The sequence below is a fragment of the Leuresthes tenuis genome, unplaced genomic scaffold (assembly GCF_036924035.1).
Source record: "Leuresthes tenuis unplaced genomic scaffold, fLeuTen1.0.hap1 SCAF_15, whole genome shotgun sequence".
Classification (NCBI taxonomy): domain Eukaryota; kingdom Metazoa; phylum Chordata; class Actinopteri; order Atheriniformes; family Atherinopsidae; genus Leuresthes; species Leuresthes tenuis.
In genome coordinates this window covers 6,231,430-6,252,841 of record NW_027325369.1, presented here as the reverse complement: position 1 = coordinate 6,252,841, position 21,412 = coordinate 6,231,430, and the positions used below count along the sequence as shown (strand labels likewise).

Here is a 21,412-nt window from a genome sequence, read left to right as displayed (position 1 = left end):
TTTGTTCTGTTTTTGGTTGTTTTGTCACTTGATTTATTTAATTTAAAGGTTATGATTGTTATTTTTGGAAAACTGTTTCGTTGTAGTGTCTTTATGTTACTCCCCTTTTCCCCTAGCGAACTTGGGTTGAAACATCATCAACAAAGCTAAACATGTGTCTTTATGCAGGCATTTTAATTGAATAAGAAGGAGGAATCATCATCATCATCATCATATATTACAGTTAATATCTGTAGCAATTTCAAACAGACTATTATCTTGTATAGATAATGAGTTGAGTGGTTATCTCTGCGTGTGTGTGGACAACAGACAAAGGGCTGCTTTATAGATTTAATAGGGTTTGTGTTCTACTGTGGAGGCCGAGCTCAGCAGCGGGATCCCCTCTAGATTACCTCCACACTGTAAAATACAATGATGTTCTTTTTTTGGTCAACCTCTTGGTCCTGTCTTTGGATTTTATTTATTTTTTTAATTTTAGTCATCTTCTGGTCCCATCTCATCTCAAGCCAACTGTAGTTAATGTGCGTTTCTGCCACTAATTGCTTTACAGTGTGGCAGAAGAGATGAATGCTGAGGAGGAGTGGGGAACAAAAACTTTGCTCCTTACGCAGCAGCTTGAGATGATAATTAACAGACAAAAAGAAGACTGATAGAGTTCTTAACTTACATCATGCACCTTTACCTATTTTACTTACTTCATTAATTCATTTTAATGCTCTCCTTCTGTATTTTTGCCATATGAATGAGATTGAATTTATATATGAAAAACTCTTTTCCATGGGGTGGTGTTACCAACATCTACATTTTAGAAATTTAATCAAAAAAATGGAAAACTCCTATTTCCGCCTAAATTATCTAGATACATTTGAGACTGGATGATGGCACCAAAAGATAATTACTAAAAAAAAAAAAGAATCTAGATCCAACATTAGGAAGGCTGTGCTTCCACTCTAATATATTTTCATGCAAACCTGGTGATATCTGTCGATTTGACTCATCTTGTAAAACAGACAGCAAACAAACAAGTATCCCCCACCGAACTGGTACAGTATATTGCAGATCTAACAGAAGAGATCCCATTCTGTACCAAAATGTATCATGAGCTAATCCCTATATTCACCAACTGTCCACTAAGTTTCATGACATTCACTTAGGTAGATTGTGTTTATTGTTGCTAATAGACAAATTGGCAAACATCCATATCTATACCTGTCCACATCAAAACCAAATCACTGTTAAATTCAGCCATTTTCCACCTCTGGAAAATATCATACATACATCCATACATACATACATAACATGATTACATACAGTACATGCAATGAAAAGGTAAAATTACACACAAAACAAAGGTCTAAGACAACATCACAGTTGGATGGTGCAAAGCACAAATATTTCAAGTTACTTTGTTTAAATGACACAAACTTAAACATATAGTTAGTATTAAGGTGTTTTAAATGCATTTTGATCATTGGGTTACTTCAAATAACTGTTAAATTCTTGGAAGAGGAAAGCACTTGGCAAGTGGAAACCAAAGAAATACGTATCATAATCATACCTTCTTCCTATTTCCTGTCTCCAGGTTTTGCAGCTCAACTCTGACATCCTCCCACAATACAAGCAGGAAGCTCCCAAGACGCCTCCTCACATAATTCTTCACTACTGCACCTTCAAGACCACCTGGGACTGGGTCATCCTTATCCTTACCTTTTACACAGCCATAATGGTGCCCTACAATGTTTCCTTCAAAACCAAGCAGAACAACATTGTTTGGCTGGTGCTGGATAGCGTGGTTGATGTAATCTTCCTGGTGGACATCGTCCTCAACTTCCACACCACCTTCGTGGGTCCTGGTGGAGAGGTGATTTCTGACCCAAAACTTATCCGCATGAACTACCTGAAGACCTGGTTTGTCATAGACCTGCTGTCTTGCCTGCCTTACGACATCATCAACGCCTTTGAGAATGTGGATGAGGTATGGCTTAGCTTTTAAATGACTATGTGAGAGCTGTGGAGGTAGTTGTGAAAGGAGGTTATTCAGGTGTGTAATGACTATAACTGACAACTTCCCTAAATCCTAATTTCCAAAGTGAAAATGAAGCACAGCAGAAACCGGTTAAACAATTTTATTGATGAAAAAAGATGCTTAGAGGATGTGAAGAGCCTATAATACAGCAGTAATCTCATATCAGCTTTATTTCCACCGTTCTCCTTTCTAACAGTTTTATTTTTGGTTTTCCTTGTTTTTTCCCCCACATCAGAACTAGCATATTTGAATTAATTGTCTTTCTGCTGATAACCGGTAATGGGCACAAAACACTTTTGAAGTTCACTACTTGTAACTGCATTGCCATTACAAATCAAAATATCTACTTAATTGTTTCACAGTGTAAGGTTGACATTGCGATTCATCAAAAATATGACAGCAACAGTAAAATGACAGGTTTGCAAAATATGTTTTTTGCTTTTTAAAACCAGCATGCCAAAATTTGCTTTATTGTTTGTTTTCCAACATAGTATGATTGGAATTATGCTGGGCTGGACTCAGATAGTCAAATAGTTAAGATTTTAGTTTTTCAGCATGTCTACATATGTATTGTTTAAGCTTGCGTTCCTGACATTCCTGTCACTCAAAGCACAAATTGAATGGTTGATTTAACTGCGACTTTGTAGTGTTTCTACTCTACTGTAATCTTTATGAAGGAATAAAAAAATACTACACACACACACACAAGTATATGAAGTTCTGAAAGTGATACTTTCCAACTTTTTAACTTTTTTCTCACATACAGCACATTGTCCACATGTATATTCACCACAGGGTGATATCAATTGTGGTTTCTGGAGACAGAGTTATGGACCACCAGCTTTTTGTGCTCCAAAATATACAGATTTTCACATGAATCTGCCTCTACACACCCGAGCTTTTAGCTTCTGATCCTGTTTGATTTCTGGTTGATAATTTATGAGGAGATCAGGTTGTTCTTGAGGATTTTTCACAGCCATTTACCCCCATCAGAAGTCATGGAGTTATATCAATATGGCCTCAAGTCCATTAGAAGTGATTTTCCACTTGATTTAAGATAGAAATTATTAGACAGCTTGAGTGGAAGCAGCAATCAATCACCCAGTCAACCATTACTTAGTTTTTTTGTACGTATAGAAGGGTGTCTGCAAAGTGGGTGTTTAATCACATGAGTGCTTGAGTGCCAGTAATGATAATAATTCCCACATTTATGCTGCCAGTAGCCTGATTTTTGCATTTATTAATTTTTCATGCCAAAATTATTCCAGACCTTCATCTGCATTATTTCCTGTTAATATTTTGACCAAAACTGAAATTCTGATCCTGATGAAAATTCTCTCACAACAAAATGTGGCCAACTCTATGTGCATAATGAATGACCTTCTAATTCAGGATGTGGAGTTGATTTACTTGTTACTGGCACTCGACAGGACAAATAACAGGAGACATGGTACACACGTCATCGATCTGTCGTCCAGTACCTCAGTCTCCTTTGGGAGGGTTTCCTGGAAGGTTGGTCCAGAGTATGATCATGCAGGGAGCTGGCTGGCTTGGCACCTTCAGAAAGTGCAATTGCTGGGGAACATATGGGTGTGAGCTTGCTCAGAGATCGGGGCAGGTTGTGCGTCAGGGGTATTTAGAAACTTAAGGAGCTCTGCACCTAAGAGCCCTCTAACACTTGCCTTCATGCCATAGGCATTGCTGTCATCTCCAGAATGGAGGTCCTTTACCAACCCCAGCAATGTACAGGAGTGTATATGAGAGATCAGGAAGTGTAGCCTCAAAAAGAATACCTGCTTGGTCTTTGCCAGGCAGATGGTATTGTGATGGTTTACTCAAAAATCTGCAGTTTATCACACTGGCAGGTGTCAAGCACAGAAAGTCAGTCAAGCAAGCAATAAATAGATTAATGAATAAGTAAATAAATTAATAAATAGGGAGCAAAGAAAAGAAAGTACACAAGTGAAACCAAGAAACACGAGAGCCACAAAAATTCAGAGTGAACAAAAACAATCTTGCAGTGGGAAGAAGAAACCAGAGAATATAAGGGAGAGTGATGGCTAACTGAACAAAGATGTGGAATAATCAGCTGACTGTACATAGGTGTAGAAGCACAAAAGGCAGAACGTCGACAACAACAGAACATTTAAAAAATAAAGCAGGAAGAGACTAAAGATGAAAAAAACAGAGATTTTTTTCTCAAGGTCACTTATCTGATTTACATCTCAAAGTATAGTATTATGGTTGAAGCCAGTCTACTAAATTAGCTAGTTTGTTCTCATGTTTCATCCACACAGTGTCAGTTTAGCTCTTCAGTCGCTTCTCTGGTGGGTTGTTGTAAATTTGGAGTTTTTTTGTTTTTGTTTTTTTTAAATGTCCTGCTGTTTTACATGGCTTTATAAGATGTTTGAGTCCTAGCAATTAGAAAAAATCCTTAACCTTGGTCCTGCAATGTTTTAAAATGTAATTTGTGTCTTTTAACAATATCTACAAGTCCTTTGAATTGTGAATACTTTTATTGTGAATTGTGAATACTTTTAAGCTTGAAGTAATTAATTCTCCTTCCTAGCAGGTTTCTCTGTATGTTTGCATTTGCTTTCCTGCTGCTGTTCTATGTTTGGCTAAATGGTGTATTGTATTGTGCATCATTCAGTAAGCGTCTGGAGTGTCACTCTGTGTTAGTTCAGGTGTCTCTTGTTCTCCAGTGTCTCACTGCCAGTTGTTGATTGATTCCATGAGCTTATGCTGGTCTGAGTTTTCTGTTTGCTGTCCTTCAAACAGCAGGAAGGCAGGCTGAGAGGAAATCAATCGTGTGTACAGTTCCAGCAATGAAGTGGGAAACAGTTTGTCTTCTCCACTTTTCTAAATTAACATTTCTATTGCTGCTTTTGGGTATTAGCAGAGTAGAAGAATAAATGGATGCCTAGTGAGGCTAGTGTGTGGCTAGAGGTGCTCTTTGAAATATGATAGCTGGAGGCTCAGTTTGATTTCTACTGATGGGGCTGATTGCTGTAGAGGCCAGAGGTATTTTTAGTTGTGTTTTAATGCAGGTTTCAAGATGCTGGTGGGCCATGCCAAGCCCTGCAAGTGCTGCCAACTTTTGTGCATACACACGCCACACTAAGGAAAAACACACATTTTCGTGACTTTTCGAGTGCTGTAAAAGACATGACCAAAATTCACCACAAACCTGGGTTTGGAGAACTTTCTTTTCTAAAAGTAGCAACAATTCAGAAAATAACATTATTCTCAGATGATCGTGGCATTTATTTAATAGTGTTTTCACAGTGCAGGGCTTTACTTTGTTGCTTTTGGCAATCATTTCATATCAACCACAATAATTTATTCAGCAACAGTCCAAAATGACAATTTATTTTCAATGATCAACAATGAGCAACAGGGACCAAAAATGCTGTAGAATCAAGAAAATCATATTTAAAACATACTCAAGTTACAGATGTATAAATAATGTGGAATTGAATTGAATTGCGCCAATAAAGAAAAAAACATTGTAGTGCTTGAGAATCTGAATCTGAGCTATTCTCAGTGAAGGTTTGACACCCTTATTGCATTTTAACATTTTCTCTTAAACTAATTTATAGTTTCTACTGGATGTTTTCTAACAGTATGCACATACAAACAACAGTACATGTAGAAATCTCCTTTTCAGGTGCCCATATTAACATGACAAATACTGATATGTTATTTTTGAATTCTTCTTTGTAAGTTCTTTGCAATGACAACTTGAAGTCTGGACACCCCAGACATTGACACACATCTGTGTCCTGTTTTTCTTTGTGTTTTTCTGTGTCTTGAAACCCTTGTCAGTCATAACTTGTTCTTCGATCTGTCTGCCTCAGCAAATAAAATGCAGCTCAGTTGGGGTGAGATCAGCTGCTCAACTCAGATATGGCCATACCTTAAAAAAACAACAACATTCTTTTGGGACATTTCTGTATCTGAAAAAAACAGTACATCCTGTTCCCTTTAGTTTTACATATGATATTATATCCTTGTTGTTTTAAACCATCTCCAAAGTTAATCTCAGTTTCATCAGTTAGAACAAACTATTTCCAGATCTGGTTAGATTTATCTGTACACTCTTGTCTCAGGGCTTATGAATGGTTTGCACTTTGAATTGCATTGAACCTTTTGGGTTTACTCCCCTGAAGTCTCCTAATTTACAGTAGAATTGGAAATTTATACTTGCCTCCTCCAGAATGGTATTCATTTAGATGTTGTGAAGTGGTTGTTAACAGCATTGATAATTTCCCCACTGGTGACCATCATAGACAATGTTGCTGAACTCAATTGGTTCGTTCCTCTTTTTTCTCAGAATACACTAAAAATTGTGGGTTCCCTAAAGGATTGTATAAATGAATATGCCATGCTTAGAATCAGTAATGAAGAAACAAAGAAGACTGGTCCAGCTTTTGAATTCACTTATATTCCTGAGAAGGAAGGTTTTGGATTTTAAAGAGCTGTTATTTTTACTAACTTTGATGTGAATACCTTCAAATTAAAGCTGACAGTCTGCACTTTGTGCCAGTTCTATATTTCATAACTGTGACCAAAATGTCTTGGTATACAGGAAAAAACTGCAAAAGATGTGTCAGACAACCTGTAAATTTGTGCCCATTGTTTGCAACTATTATTTCTGAATAACGTATGTATACTTCTAATTCTTCTTTGGATATCTGCATGCACTCCACTAACAGTGCAGGTGTTCTTTGCTTAACCAGATCCCCCAAAAGTAAATAGTAATATTATAGTAATAGTAGTAATAGTATTATAGTAAGTACTAATAATAAAAGTGCTAAGAGCAGAAAATTGACTCTAGTGGTTATTACACTATATTTGACTCTAGTGGTTTTTACACTATAAAATGTTTTGATTTAATAGCCTATATATGATTTTGCTCTACTTAGCAGTGAAAATCTGAAAAAAAAAGGAAAAAGTTGTACAAGCCAGTAGAACAAACAACCAGAAGCATTGTGAGAAAACAGCTTTTTCTTTAAGCTGTTAGAACCTACCACTGTACTTATGTGTTTGTTCCTGGTGACAGTTTTTAAAGACAGGCAGAACAATAGCATAGCTCTGAGTATCTCAAGAATAACAACACCTACACGAAGACACATACAGTTCAGCAGCTGCTTTGAGCTAAGTTTTCAAGCTATGAATTTGAAACAACTGCAGCAGAAAAATTCTCATGAGTTGCTCCCTCAGGTTGGAGCAGAGTTGGCTTTGAGAATGTGTGGTGGGGTGGGATGTGCGGTGGAGGACTCAGGCTGGGAAGAACCCCCCCCCCCTGGCCTGAATCCACCTGATGTCACAGAAGAGTTCAGCAGGCTGATGGGGACTCACAGCGGGCGTCTGCAGGTGCCTAGCCGTTGCAAAAGGTCTAGTCTAACCTGACCTTTTAGAGTGGTGTGCACGTTGCCATCACCATGTCTGGGTGGAAGCTGTGTGTCATGCAATTTGGGGGTGGTTAACAGAGATGGAGAGAAGTGGAGGGGAATAAATAGAGGCTGGAATTAAATTAGGCAGGGACTGTAAAGGGTCAGGGGAAATAAGAGGAGTATAGATTAATGTACATATGGTAGAAGATGCTATAAATGGGAACAATGAATGATTTAAATCCAAAACAGGGACTGCTTAAAAACATAGGAAGAGAAATAGAAATAGAAAAACAGCAGCTGTGAAACAAGAAGACTCACAACAGATAAAAGAATTGGAAGAAGGAAGGAGGAATGTAGCAGACTCGTGGTGTGGAATGATGCATGAAAACATGAAGTTATCGGAAGAGGCAAAAAAGGAGTAATGGCGTCTTTTTTAATTCCGAAATGTGTTTTTGGTGAGACTACTGCAGAAAGGTAGATGGGTGCCCTGTATATGTTTGATTGAAAAAGCCTAATCACTGGTGTTGTAAATTGTTAAAACATGATGCTTCAAGGAGCAGATTACAAACTGAATTAGATTTTTGTTTGTTAGCTTCATTGCATCAATAATAAGTACAGCAACAAGTAACATCATGTAGTGGTTTTTGTTACCTCAAACAGACTTGTTGAATCTTTTAGGAAAAAAATAACACGTCTAAAGGTTTGATTTCTGTAGCTTGTTGTCTCTGCTCAAAATCTTGTTTTGATAATGATCTTCAACCTAAAAACAGCTTCAGTAATCTTATTGCAACTATGGCATTGCAACCGACACTCAAAAGTTCTAAACTCTCATATGGCTGACTCGATAGAGGCTGAGTCAATTTTTTTGCGTTTTTAAACTGTTTTTAAGAAATAATTTGAATGGGGTTTGCTAAAAATCCCAATTAGAAGGGCTGATCCTTAGTTCATTCTTTAATTAACTATTATTCTTAAATGGAGTGGAGAGCTGCACCATCTCAAGCAAAGCCTGTTATAGAGGGACATGTGAGTACTCAAGTAATTATTCATTTTGAACTGCTGAGGCTTAATATCCAGGTCAGATCTCTCTCTCTCTCTCTCTCTCTCTCTCTCTCTCTCTCTCTCTCTATCTCTCTCTCTCTCTCACACACACACACACGAGTAGATGATATAGACAGAAAAAAAAACCTTGTGCTCACCTGACAATTTCAGCACAAGCAGCAGATGTCAACAGTAACACCTCACAGTAGTGAGGTGTAAACTTCCCTGCATGACAAAGATAACATCAATGAAGATAACGGCATGTCTTTGTGTTTCAATAAGTTCAATAAATGTAAAAGTATTAATCCATCTAAAATTAGTTCTGTGTAGATGTGAAGCATATGTCCAACAATCAGGGTCCATTTTTTCTTTTCTTTTATTGCACTCAAACTGAATGTCCAAACAGACTTCAAATTAAAGTGATAAGCACATGGCTAGTTAGCATATGAATACATACAGCATTACTACAGCTATTTCTTTATCACTGCAGCTATATTTAAATGTCATTGATAATATACAGCCCTCATACACAGCCCTTTTTTTCGCACACAAATAAAAACGCTGAAAAATTAGTAGCCATAAATACTTCAATGTTGTCATTTTTATCACAAGGCCAATAAAGTCATAACATCTTCAGTCAGCAGTAAAATTTCCAAGTATCTTTTCGTTTAAATCTTACAGGAATTGTCACAGCGTGCGTTCACTAACGTGGTTTATAGGAAAACGCATGGAGCTGGCTGAGCCACTGTCAGTCAGCATGGCCAGAGACGCTATCTGGGGATGTGAAATAGCTTTTAAATATTTTAAACATTTTCCAAAATGTAACTTTGATTTGCTTTCAGTTGCTTAATGTCTCTTAGCCCCTACTGCTGGTTTATATTTTATAAGCTGAATTTCAGACAAAAAATAAACCAATGATATTTTGTGGCATGAAAAACTTGTAGATTGACATTAATCCTTGTTATAGATTTTTAAAGGTTTAAAGGCTGTATAAGTGCTTTACTTTTAGTTCTAAAGCTGCTTGTAGGATTGGTATAGGCATCTTCTGATAGTTTGAAAAATGAGAATTGATTTTTAAGACAGTTGACCATTGAAATCTTGCAGACTATAAGTGCTTTTAGAAACATGCAGATAATTCTTTGTTGAGAAAGAACTTTCCCATTGGGCACATCATCTCCCTTTATTTGCCATATCCCATCACCTTGGTTTAGCTTTAATAGCCATGATTTTACATGCGTTGTTCGCTTTTGACTCCGGCCCTTTTCATCTGTGTTGCTCTGTCCTGTGGATTCTTAATTTTGAGGCATTTACATATGAGCTGGGGACAGTCCAAGTCCCAGGACAAGCCTTTGAAGCTGTGGCTTGAGAGAGCGAGGGAGGCTGCAGAGAGCTGCCTATTTTAGCTGCACAGAGAAGGAAAAAAATACCTGGAGTAAGGCAAATGTGCAGCTTAGACATCCTTTTTCCACTGACAAAGGACCAGGACTGATAAAATTTTAGATAAAGACGAACTTAATATTGATGGTGTTATATTCAAGAGCAAGGCCAGATTAATAAGGGAGAAAGCAGGAAGCTTTTTTTACAACTGTCTTCAGGATGAGCAATAGATCATTTGCATAACCATACGTTTTTTTTTGTTTAATACCTTCATACATTTCACGTATTTGTGGAACTGAAAAAAATAATTTCTAGTGTCAGAATAGTTGTGACAAGAACTGCATCCTACGATCACACACAAAAATGGATGGAGCATGTTTTTAAAATTGGGTATGGATTCATAGAAAAACTTCATCTTGGCCTCTGCATGGAGGCAGGACATCAGGACATGTCAGAAAGCACTCATCTGTAATGACGTTGCCTCACGGAAAGAAGGTTCCTGATTTGAATCTCAGTGGGGGGGCTTTCTGTGAGGTGTTTGTTTCCCACACTGCACTGGTTCTCTGCGGGTACTCCAGCTTCCTACCACTGTTGAAAAACATACATGTTGTGTTGTGTTTGTCTCTCTTTTGGTGACCGGTCTAAGGTGTACCCTGCCTATAACCTTGGGGCAGCTAGAATAGGCTTCAGACCTCCTGAGACTGAGATGAATTTGATTACAACTTTTCAGAATAGCATTGTTACTAATGTATTATTTGCTTCGTGCTTTTAATAAGTTGTGATTTCTCTCAACATGGAAATATACGCGTCATTGAACTAAATAATTGTAACAGGCAAGAAAGAAAGAAAGAAAGTGCCTTTTGATTTAACTCATGTAAAAAAAAATGTTATCCCATAGGAAAACAACATAATGCACAAGAGTTTGCTATGATGTCAAAATCTGAACAGTACCTGCTGAACAGTACATGGGCTGCACAATGGTGTGCTGATTTGAACTATTCCCTTACAGAAAAAAAGGTTCTTGATTCGGGTCTCAGATGGGGACTTTTTTGTGGAGTTTGCATGTTCTCTCTTTGTCAGTGTTGGTTGTCTCTGGGTACTCCAGCTTTCTCCCACAGTCCAAAAACATATATGTGAGGTTAAATTGTGATTCTAAATTTATTGTACAGATGAGTGTCAGCATGGTTGTTAGTCTCTGGGTTGGCTCTGCGATGGACTGGTGACCCAATCTGGGTGTTACCTGCCTCTTGCCAGATGGTTAACTGGGATAGGTTCCAGGTCCTGTGACCCTGAAAAGGATCAAGAGTTAATGAAGAATGAATGAATAAATTAATGAATAATGGACTGGATGGAACTGATTTTAGTCACTGGATATAAAATCCTAGTTTAAACACGTTTCAGCCCTGAATGAAGACCACTCACGGAAAATCTTATGGGAAAGCCCAAGGAAAGAAAATGGGTTTGGTTCAATGTGGCAAAAAAGAAGAGTTAAACAGCACAGAACATGCCTAGAGACTATAAAAACTCATTAATAATAAACAGAAATGTCAGACTTAGTCTTGTGAAAACTTTTTACACCACACATTCAATTATTTCTCTGTGGAGAAAAAGAGTGAAGATTTACCATGTTGAAGGATCAAAAGATAAACCAATGCAGAAAGAAGCTGATTTGCAGCATGACGCAGGGAGAAAAATTTTGAAAATAAATGTCAGGATGGAGATAAAGGCTGAGACGAGAGTGATGATCTTACAGAATACTGCAGAGAGCAGCTTGCTTCACCAGCTCAGCAGTTTTTTGCTTCATAGCGTAACATCACCAGATAATACTGCTGGTGTTTTTTATTACTTGCTACAAAATAATAGATGATACTTTTCTTAATTTTTTTGTAATTTTTTCTTACTGTAAATAGGTTGCTTAGAGGTTGTGTGGCGTTGCCCCCTGCTGCTCTGAGTAAAATAGATCATAAGGAGCACGCTGACGCCTCGGGGACCTGCCTGCTGTTGAAAGAATTACCGCTGTCATTTTCTGAGCTTTGATCTCAGCTGATTGTATTTGGAGAAGTTTATGGTCTGGAACTTACAGTGTCTGGGTGTTATTTGACATAGCTGAATCTGTGTATTCATAGTACCCATGCTAATTAAAGACGCATTGACATGGACTGAAAAGCGTCACTTCCCTCTGATTCCTCTTACCAGTAGTCTCCCAAGAAAACTGGTTCTATGAGAACTTCAATGATATGCATCAATTGATTTACTGGCCAATATCATGCCTGTGGCTCTTTCTTTTACTTTTACAGGCATTTCTGAGTGAAGCATGAAGAACCAGTTAGCACATTTACATGACAGAAGAAGAAGAAAAAACAAAAAAAGAATCATCATGTTAGTCAGAACAAAAATGGACTTGCGTGTTATTTTAACATGTTAACTTGCATGTTAACATGTTAGTCTGACCAAAATCGAGGTTATGAAAAACCAAAATGTCTTTCTAAATGTGTAAAAAATTGTTTCTTAAAATCAGCCCAATAAGACTACACGTCAACTTAAGATCACTTAAAGCATTTCCAGATCGTCACTCTTGACGAATCATGATTTTATGACTGCAGTGTCATCTGACTCAATCAGCATTCAAATAACTCAAAGATAACATCTGGGGAGTGTTTTTTGTGATACTTACATGTATGATGATATTTAGATTTGATATAATTTATAAAGAAACTTTAACAAATAAGAAGCAGAATGTCTCATACAGTCCACTCCGTTGCAGTGTTAGGCATACTTAATTTAATAGCTGTCCTGCTATATATATATGAAATGCTGAATGATACAGAGAATGCTGTTAAACAATGTGAAAAAGAAACTGACAGCCGTGTGATTAACTAGACGGTAAAAGGAGATGACAAAAGTTTTTCAGTGTTTGACAGGTGTGTCTACAACAAAAGTAATTGGATTTGTCGTTCTTTATATACACGTGCAAAGTCTTATTTTGAGTTAATTCCCTGAAACCATGTCTCTGCTTGTAGATGGACCTTTGCCTTTCAGGCGCCGCCACACTGATGTGTTGTGAGGCCACCATCTACAGTAACACTGCTGAAAGAGCACTAGAGTTTTTATGTATATTGATCCAGTCATGGAATGTTGTTGAAGCTCTGGCCTTCTCTGCTCAGCTCTTTCCACTGCGCTCTTCTTGACTGTAAATGACACTTAGTATTGGTGTCATTATTACCTGTACAGAGCCCTCAGCAAGTGATATTTGTGTGTTCGTCCTCACCTGCATTGGAGGAAAGTGACAGCTCTCTTTGTATGATAGTTAGCCCACACTACCCCATTGTGCTCCATTTCTCTTGGCCCTGCTGCTGAATATGAAATCATTTTAAACAAAAAATCCCTAGGTAAATGTACGATAATCATATTAAATTCTTAAGTCACTTTTTACAAGTCAAACTTAAAAGTTTTTTTAGGATTAGAGTAACCCACATATGATTTTGTTTGTAGACCATACAACGGAGTTTGTGGGCTTTAGTCTTGTTATCAGTATCAGTCACTCTTTGACTCAATTCTGATGTCTTCCATCCTTGTTAACACTTAACACTCATCTGAATGCCTCTGACCAGCAAACTGCCAAAAGTTCTTCTTTTACAGAGGTGCTCTCACTTAACCATGATCAATGATTCAAGTGCATACTGCAAATAAAGACAGATAATGCCTTATTTAGAGGCTGCATTGTCCCTGCCCCGTTCACTCCGTTTTATGGATATACGTTGATCGTGAGTTATCTTAATAGCTTCCGAAGGACGCCAACTTTTGCCAAACTGTTCTTGGTGAGTAGATAAAAGTATTTCATGCCAGAAATAAGGTCTAGGTTTAAAAATTCCAGAGTTCCCCTTTAATTCCTGTAGTAGCACGAGGGGTGGACTTACTGTTTTGCACATTGCTGAGGCAGTTTGTAAAACGTACAAAAGGAAAAAAAAAGGGTAATGTAAAATAATGACTAAATACTAATGCAAAAAGTAGGCTTACTTTCATAAAAATTGTACTGAGAGTTTAAGAAGTATTTTCTCGGTTTTTGCAAAGTTTGCTGTGTGGCTTTCAGGGATGAACATGAAGCACTTTTGAATACTGAAAGTGATTTTAAATAATGCATCGAACCCACTGTTTTTGCAGTTTGGTTAATTAATTTGTTTTCCTCTTTTTCCACTGTAAACAATGTCTTTTCAGACATTTCAAAAGTTTTTAATTGCTGTCGCTTGCAGCAGTAATTAAAACTGTTTGCAGAGTTATGGGCCTCTTTTATATTATTTAATTGCATCATTACTTTAGCAACAAAGTGACACAAGCTCCTAAATTACTGAAAGTTTAGTGTTCCAAGGAAAGTAAAATAAACTTTTCTGTCCGTAATTACATGGGTAATTAGTGTAACTGTGATTTGACATCAGTGCAGCTTGAGGAAATAGTTGCCAAGCAACATGTTCTCTTTCTATGCAGTGGAAGCTGAACTTTTACCTGTGATGACCAAAAAATCTCCTCCAACTCCTCCCCTGCTTTTCTGCTCCCGTCACTTATATTCCTTACACCACACCTCCTGACATCTCTCTTTTCTCCCTTCCTCCTCTGCCTCCTCCACAGGGCATTAGCAGTTTGTTCAGCTCTCTGAAAGTGGTCCGCCTGCTGCGTCTTGGTCGGGTGGCTCGGAAACTGGACCACTACCTGGAATATGGTGCAGCTGTTCTGGTCCTGCTTGTCTGTGTGTTTGGACTGGTGGCCCACTGGCTGGCTTGCATCTGGTATTTGTTTTTATTTATTTACTTTTTTTAAAGTGTTTCACAGTCACTGAGGCACAGCTCAGTGCTATCCTCCTGGCTGCTGTTTTCCAAACTATTCCTAGTTGGTTATGTGTGATAAAGATTGTTCCTCTCTAAATTATCTAAAGCATAGTATTTTTCGTAATCTGAGCTCTATTGCAAGCGATAGGATTTATTTTCTTTTGATAACCCAAAATATAGAAGGCCTTTTTATATTATGCTGTACTTGCAAATAGCAATATTTATTCTGATGCATTTGGTTTAGTCAATGAGTGTAAGATCATTTGTACAATTGTGATTCATATAAATTACCACCAAAATACTGTAAGCACATACCTCTGAAGCTGCAAAACCTTTTTCTTATGTTAAAAGCCCATAAAATAAGGCACCTAGGATCTAACAGAGTATGAGTCTCAATAGGCCACACTGAAACTCCAAAAGTTTTTTATGCCCCATAGCCTGTTCCTGTGGTCGTGACTGATGGTTTTAATAACCACAGTAAAGGTTTACTATAAGGTTTGCTGGCCTATTGAATATTCCCACAAGCAAATGAAGTAAAATTTCAGCATCAAGTTCAAAGAGTTAAAGCTTGTTTATATGCGGGGCATCCACATAGGATTAAAACGATTGATATGTTCTGTCCTGTGTTGATTTGAATTTGTAATAGTAATCGTATTATATTGATTTGATTTTGTTATTATTTAGGGATAGGAACTACAATTCTTTCCTGGATTATATTGTTTGCGTTTTGTTTGAAAACCTGACTTCATCCTGAATCCTGCATGTTTAATCAGGAAGCTCAACCTGCTTTATGTGTCAAATGAAAATCTCTCCCCACACCTCATCACATTTTTATCAAGTTTTATGTGAAGTTAAACAAAGTTTTTTAAATTTTTTAAAAAAATATCTTTTAGACATTTTTATTTGTTTGTTTTTACTAACTGAGTGGGAGAGCAAACAGAATATGTGCACTCACATACTCAAACAAGTATTCAAAAAGCTTAGGACAATCAATAAAAAATCCTTAATCACTGCTGATAACAAGTAGGGAGTTTGGAATTAAAGATATTCTTATAAGAGGGATGTTGAGATAAATGTTGATGCTCAATTAATTTGATCTAACATTTTTATCTAACAAGATTTGTTAGCTTGCATAAAGTCCAGTGTCATTCGTAGTAAATTTAATGATATTCTACTTTGTTTCCTAACAGGTACAGCATAGGGGACTATGAGGTAATTGATGAGGCCACCAACACCATCAAGATGGATAGTTGGCTTTACCAGCTGGCTATCAATATTGGATCACCTTACCGATACAATGCCAGCGGTTCTGGCCAATGGGAGGGTGGCCCTGGCAAGGACTCTCTGTACATCACATCTCTGTATTTCACCATGACAAGTTTGACAACCATCGGTTTTGGAAATATTGCCCCTACCACTGATGGAGAGAAAATCTTTTCTGTGGCTATGATGATGGTGGGATGTAAGTATGAGTACACAATGATGCTTTTTGCTTCACGTACCCTGTGGTGGCAGCTTTCTGGGAACCAGTCTGCATTTTCTGATTTTATCACTTTGCAGTAAAATATTACTATATTGCTTCCTATTGTGCCAACTATAGGTTTTTAAATAGGTATCACCATGCTGCTGTTATGAATTTCAGACACGACACACAAATTGCCTTGAATGCTGATGGAGGAGATTTTATATTTGCTCACAATTTAAGCTGTGTGACGGGCTGTGTGGAAACACTTGTGTTGAAGTGTTAGAGATGTGACCTAAGGTGAATAGTATCATTAGTTGATTAATATATTTTTTCATTGTGTATTTCACAGATGAAATTGTCATGAAACATTACAAACTATTTAATTATCTAAGTAGATAATTTATCTTTGCATCTACTCATCAGCCACGGCACCAGGATTTCAATTTTGGACAGGCCAGGCTAATTTTTGAAAATGCTTTTCAATTACAGAGTTTATATAATTAAAACAGCTTTTATATACAGCAAGTAGGTACACGATATACAAATTAAAACAACTACCAAAATATCAGTTTATTTATTTATTGAGTGAATTGAGAGAACCATACATATAAGATGTTGGAATTCTAAGCCTTAACAAAGAAATGCCATCTTATTTTGATTGTCAAGTTTTGCTTTACCAACATGGAGCATCTTCTTTTAAGAAACTGGTCCAGATTTTAAACTGGAATCCACTATAATGACCAAACAGCTTTCTGTATTTGTTAACATCAAATTGTATTATTTCATTTGTCCATCTCTCACTTTTCATTTAGTGTAGGTGAAAAAAACATTCAATAGGATAAAGGAAGCAGAAAAAAGTTTTGCAAAAATTACAATGAATGAATGTGTAAATATATCAATGTACTGCAGCCAATGCAGACGTTTGCCTGCTCTGGTATGAACAAACACTAATTCAAACTAGTAGTGGCAGTAATCTTTACAAAGTTTACAGTGTTCTGTTTTACAAAAATGATCCTACAATCATATCACAGTGATTAATCTCGTAACCTCTTAATCCAGATACAATCTATAAAGATTATTGCACATTATTGTCGTGCCATAATGAATGTGCCAAACCCCTAATAGAGTAACAAAATCACATTTAGCAAATATTGGCACAAGTAGTAGGGAAATATTCAGCAGAATAAGAGTAGCAGTTTTGATTTTACATAACTGAAGTCTAAGCTTCAGGAGCATGTCTTTGGGATTTTGGTTGTCTTGTGTAACTCTCAATATGATTGATTGATTTCTGTGATTTTTTAAAAAGAAATTTAATTATTATTATTTTTTGCATGTTGTGTATTTTTTGCTCTTCACAAAAACACACATGATCTTCACGTGCAGCCAATTTTAAGGTTATTGGATTTTTGAACAGGTTGTCCTTGTGGAATTAAAGTAGTCTTCAAAGTAATGAAGAATGCTAACAGGTCATTTTTCTGTCGAAACAGCTTTTTGAACAATGTCAGAAGCTGCTCAGATTTACATAGTAGGATAAAAGCAGAAAATAACTGAACATAGAAACAGAATCCAGCATTGACCTGAGATAATGGTGAATTACGCTCCCTGTGGTTAATCTGTAGAATAATCAGATTGTTCAGAATATTGGGATGCTAACAATCTTGTGTATCATTTGTTATCCACATTTGTGATTTCAACAGCTGCTTTGAGCCACTAATGTTTATCTTTGAGTTTTAGGTTTTCAGACCTTTGAGAAGGATGTGTATTATTGGACATGAATTTTTTCTCTTGTATTGTCTCTGCTGGCCTGAAGGGGTTGGTGTAAGAATGTCTAATACTAATGTCTGGAGGTAAAGTTACTTTTAGGTCATTAATTATTAAACTGCATGCACAGTCTTCAAAACAGGCAGTACAAACTCTTACAATAATGATTTTTTTAGACCCTCTCGAAGCCTTTGAATAGAAGGACTAACAAACAAAAGAGATTGATATTAAAGTTAAATGGACATATGCAGCCTCTAAGAACCTTTTATTAAACAAGAGAAAATGGGTATTCACTCTAGGAGATAGAACATTTTCTTTTTATCTACAAACTATTTAACATTTCATATGGGCCTGAGCCCGGAATAGTGTACTCATTCTTCTATTTTGCAATTGTGTGACAGATTGTCAGTCGTCCTTTTTCTTACCCGGAAGCTTTGTGCCCTTAGGCTGCAGCGGCTGTACATTATTCATCCCGTTTTCTATACTTGAACAATCTTAAGGACTGCTTTTGAGTCTCATGCAAATAAGCTCTACACGTGTAAGTCTGTTTAGATGGTTCCACCTCAGAGATGTTGTTTTCTATTCACAACAATGAGGCAATTCTGAAATGACCACCAATGAATCACCAATGAAAAAAGAGACACAGTTTCTGTTTCTATTGGCTACTTGTTTTCAGAGCTGTGTGTGGCAGTTACCTGTAAGCTTCTCTGTGGTATTGGTTTTTAGTAGGCAGGAAACATTTAAATTCTTGAGATGCTTTGTTGTCCATGACACCTCAGCATATGGATATAGTGTAAGCTATCTGTAGTTTGGGGCTGAAATGTAAGTGGGGCTGAAGTGTCATCAGGGACTGGCGGGGTGAGCAGGCAGTAGGCAACATGAGGATTGTCAGCACAGTTACGAGGCAACAGAATCTGCTGTGAGGAAAGACCGCCTTGGTGACCAAACATGAGGAAAAACACTGGACACGGTGAAGCACTAAGGTAGTGTGATAAACTGGCGGAGACTGGCTCTCCTGCATCTTCTTTTGGCAGATGGATCACAGGTGTGCCTGCAGGAGCAACACAGACTCCGCCCTGGACTTCCTCAGCCTTCCTCAGCCCGCCTAAAATTTAGAAAAGGAAAAACACACACCAAACCACCACAACCATGACAGAATGGTGTGGGGTTGACATCACAGTGGAGGGTGTTGAACTTGTTGCTGTTCTGATGTTTATTCAGGTATTTTTGTTTACTTCTCTAACCATATGTATATTTATATATATATATATATATATATTACAACAGTTAGTTGACTATATTGGCTGTTTTTCCCTGATCCTCTAAAATTCATGCAGTTGCTAAAATCATAGTGAGAACTTGAAAAAAGGAATTGCGTCAAAGCTTAGATGGTGACTGCATTTTGATAGTGCTGTTGGGGCATCTTTTGGAATCAAATTCTGGTTATTTTGGTTTTGCAAGGAAATGTATCAAATTTCAGTGCTTGTGTGACATTAACATGTAAAAGCTTAGTTTGGTGAGTAGGTTAGAAAACATCAGACCTCCTCCAAAAATGGGCCATCATTCTTTCATTGTAGATGTTAAAATGCTGGACACAGAGAGAGAAAAGTCCAACAACTGAAAGCACAAGGCCAAAGATTATTTTTAGATGTTTAAGTGTTTTCATATGTCTGCTGAGCATTGTCATATTTCTTAAACTTCTGTCCGTTCTCTTCAGTGTGCTGGTGTACTGTGAAACCTTTTTGATATCAGTTCACTTGGTGAAAGCAAACATTTTAAGATAGCTTAGTCTTGTTTAAAAAAAACAACAACCTGTGGTTTGGTTTTTGTCTCAAGCTGATATGTCCATGCCCGAGAGTGAAATATCTGGGCCGAGCCAGAGCCTCCCTGGTTTGTTGTCCGTGTTGTTTGTTCTTGGAAACTGGACAATAAACAGCCTCAGCTTGGTGGTGAACAATACAGAGACATGATACGCTCTTCTGTGTTTGCTCTGTCTGACTGTGACCAATGATCTTCTTAGCATGGCGGATTCTGATGGTGTGGTGCAGTTTCTTGGCCTCATCAACAGGGTGGTGACCGAGAAACCGAAAGAGGCTATTTTTACTCTGAGAATGGAAATACATTCTGATAAAAAGAAACTTCTTTACATCACTGGAGAGCTCTGATATGATAACATAAGAAACAACAAGTTATAAACAACAAGGCATTTTAAGGTTTTATGTAAATGACTGTTTGGCAAAAAACAAAAAAGATTTTCCAAACCAATAAGGACCTTCCAATGGAAAACTACTGTTCTGACCAATATATTTCAGCTGGCAACAACCCAAACTGATGCAGTGAGTAGCTTCTCATTCCTTCAACAGCCATAACACAAATGAACTCATGGCAATGTTTAATGTGTAATGGTCAGAGCATCTCCTCATGCACAACGTGAAGAGAACTCAGGGTACTGTAACTAAACAGCTGCGTAGCCCTAAAAATCCTTATCTGTGAGGGTAATCAAAATGGAAAAAAAGCATCAGCGTGCTGGGGAACATAAAGACCTGAACTCATGTGCTTTGATGACTCCAGATTTACCCTGTTCCAGAGTTTTGGGCACATTGAGGGTAAGAAAAGTGGTTGATGAAGTCCTGGTGCAGCATCATGATTTTTTCCCATAAGAAATTTGGTCAGCTTACTACCTAAATAAACTGAATAGCCATTTTTTTTCTTTAATGATGGCACCGTTAGACTTGAAATGTGCAAGACTGGTGAAAGGAGTATGAGACATAATTTTTAGTTAGTTGACAACCACGGAGTCCATACTCTAACTCCACTGAGGATTGTAGGGATGTGCTGGAACCTTATGCAATGATATGACTGATCCCATCATCAGTACTATGTACATCCTGATAAAAAATGATTCTGGTTCATAACCTTATTAAATGATGCAAAGAAGAGTGAGTTTTTCTATCTATTTTTTCATTCTTGCTTTTCACTTCTCTTAAATTCATCCAGAAATCCACTTACTGCAATAAATATCAGCACGGACGCTACTGAATGCAGACTGTCTCAATTTTTTTTTTAGAATAAGACATTAAGTTTTAAGTTTCAAATTTCTTGCACCTCAGACAACAGAGCTTCATGTGGTCAGTTGTGTGCTCTGTTAGGTCTTTGTTGCTTTCTTTTAATTTATGTTTATTTTATTAGAACAGTGTAAGATAATGAACATCAATGGAAGAATATATGACGTGAACATGTTAAAATATAGCAAGACTTCTGCATTTCCATCTGTGGTCCCAAGACCAGTAAGAAAATGTTCTAGAATTGCATAATACTGGTGGCAGGCTGCTGCAGTAGCTCTGTTGAGTCTTAATTTGCATCTTCTTGTGGGTAAAGCTGATTGAGCTTTCCTAAGCCAAAGTAATGCCTGGTCTAAGACCTGGAATCCAGATGAGTTGAAGAGCGGATGTTAAGGATGTAGAGCCGGAGTAAAATGGAGAGAATAAAGGAGAAGGTTTAAGCCCTTTCTTCCCTTGATTGTCAT

At 37.3% G+C, this 21,412-nt stretch overlaps 1 protein-coding gene across 1 annotated transcript in view; it reads left to right on the top strand.

The window, feature by feature from the left end:
- The window catches only part of kcnh5b (potassium voltage-gated channel, subfamily H (eag-related), member 5b), a 158,130-nt gene that overhangs the window by 50,519 nt on the left and 86,199 nt on the right, over positions 1-21,412 (top strand). The window contains exons 6-8 of the mRNA XM_072364748.1: positions 1,583-1,975; positions 14,464-14,621; positions 15,851-16,122. Coding sequence (XP_072220849.1) covers positions 1,583-1,975; positions 14,464-14,621; positions 15,851-16,122 — 823 coding nt within the window. The remainder of the gene's footprint in view (positions 1-1,582; positions 1,976-14,463; positions 14,622-15,850; positions 16,123-21,412) is intronic.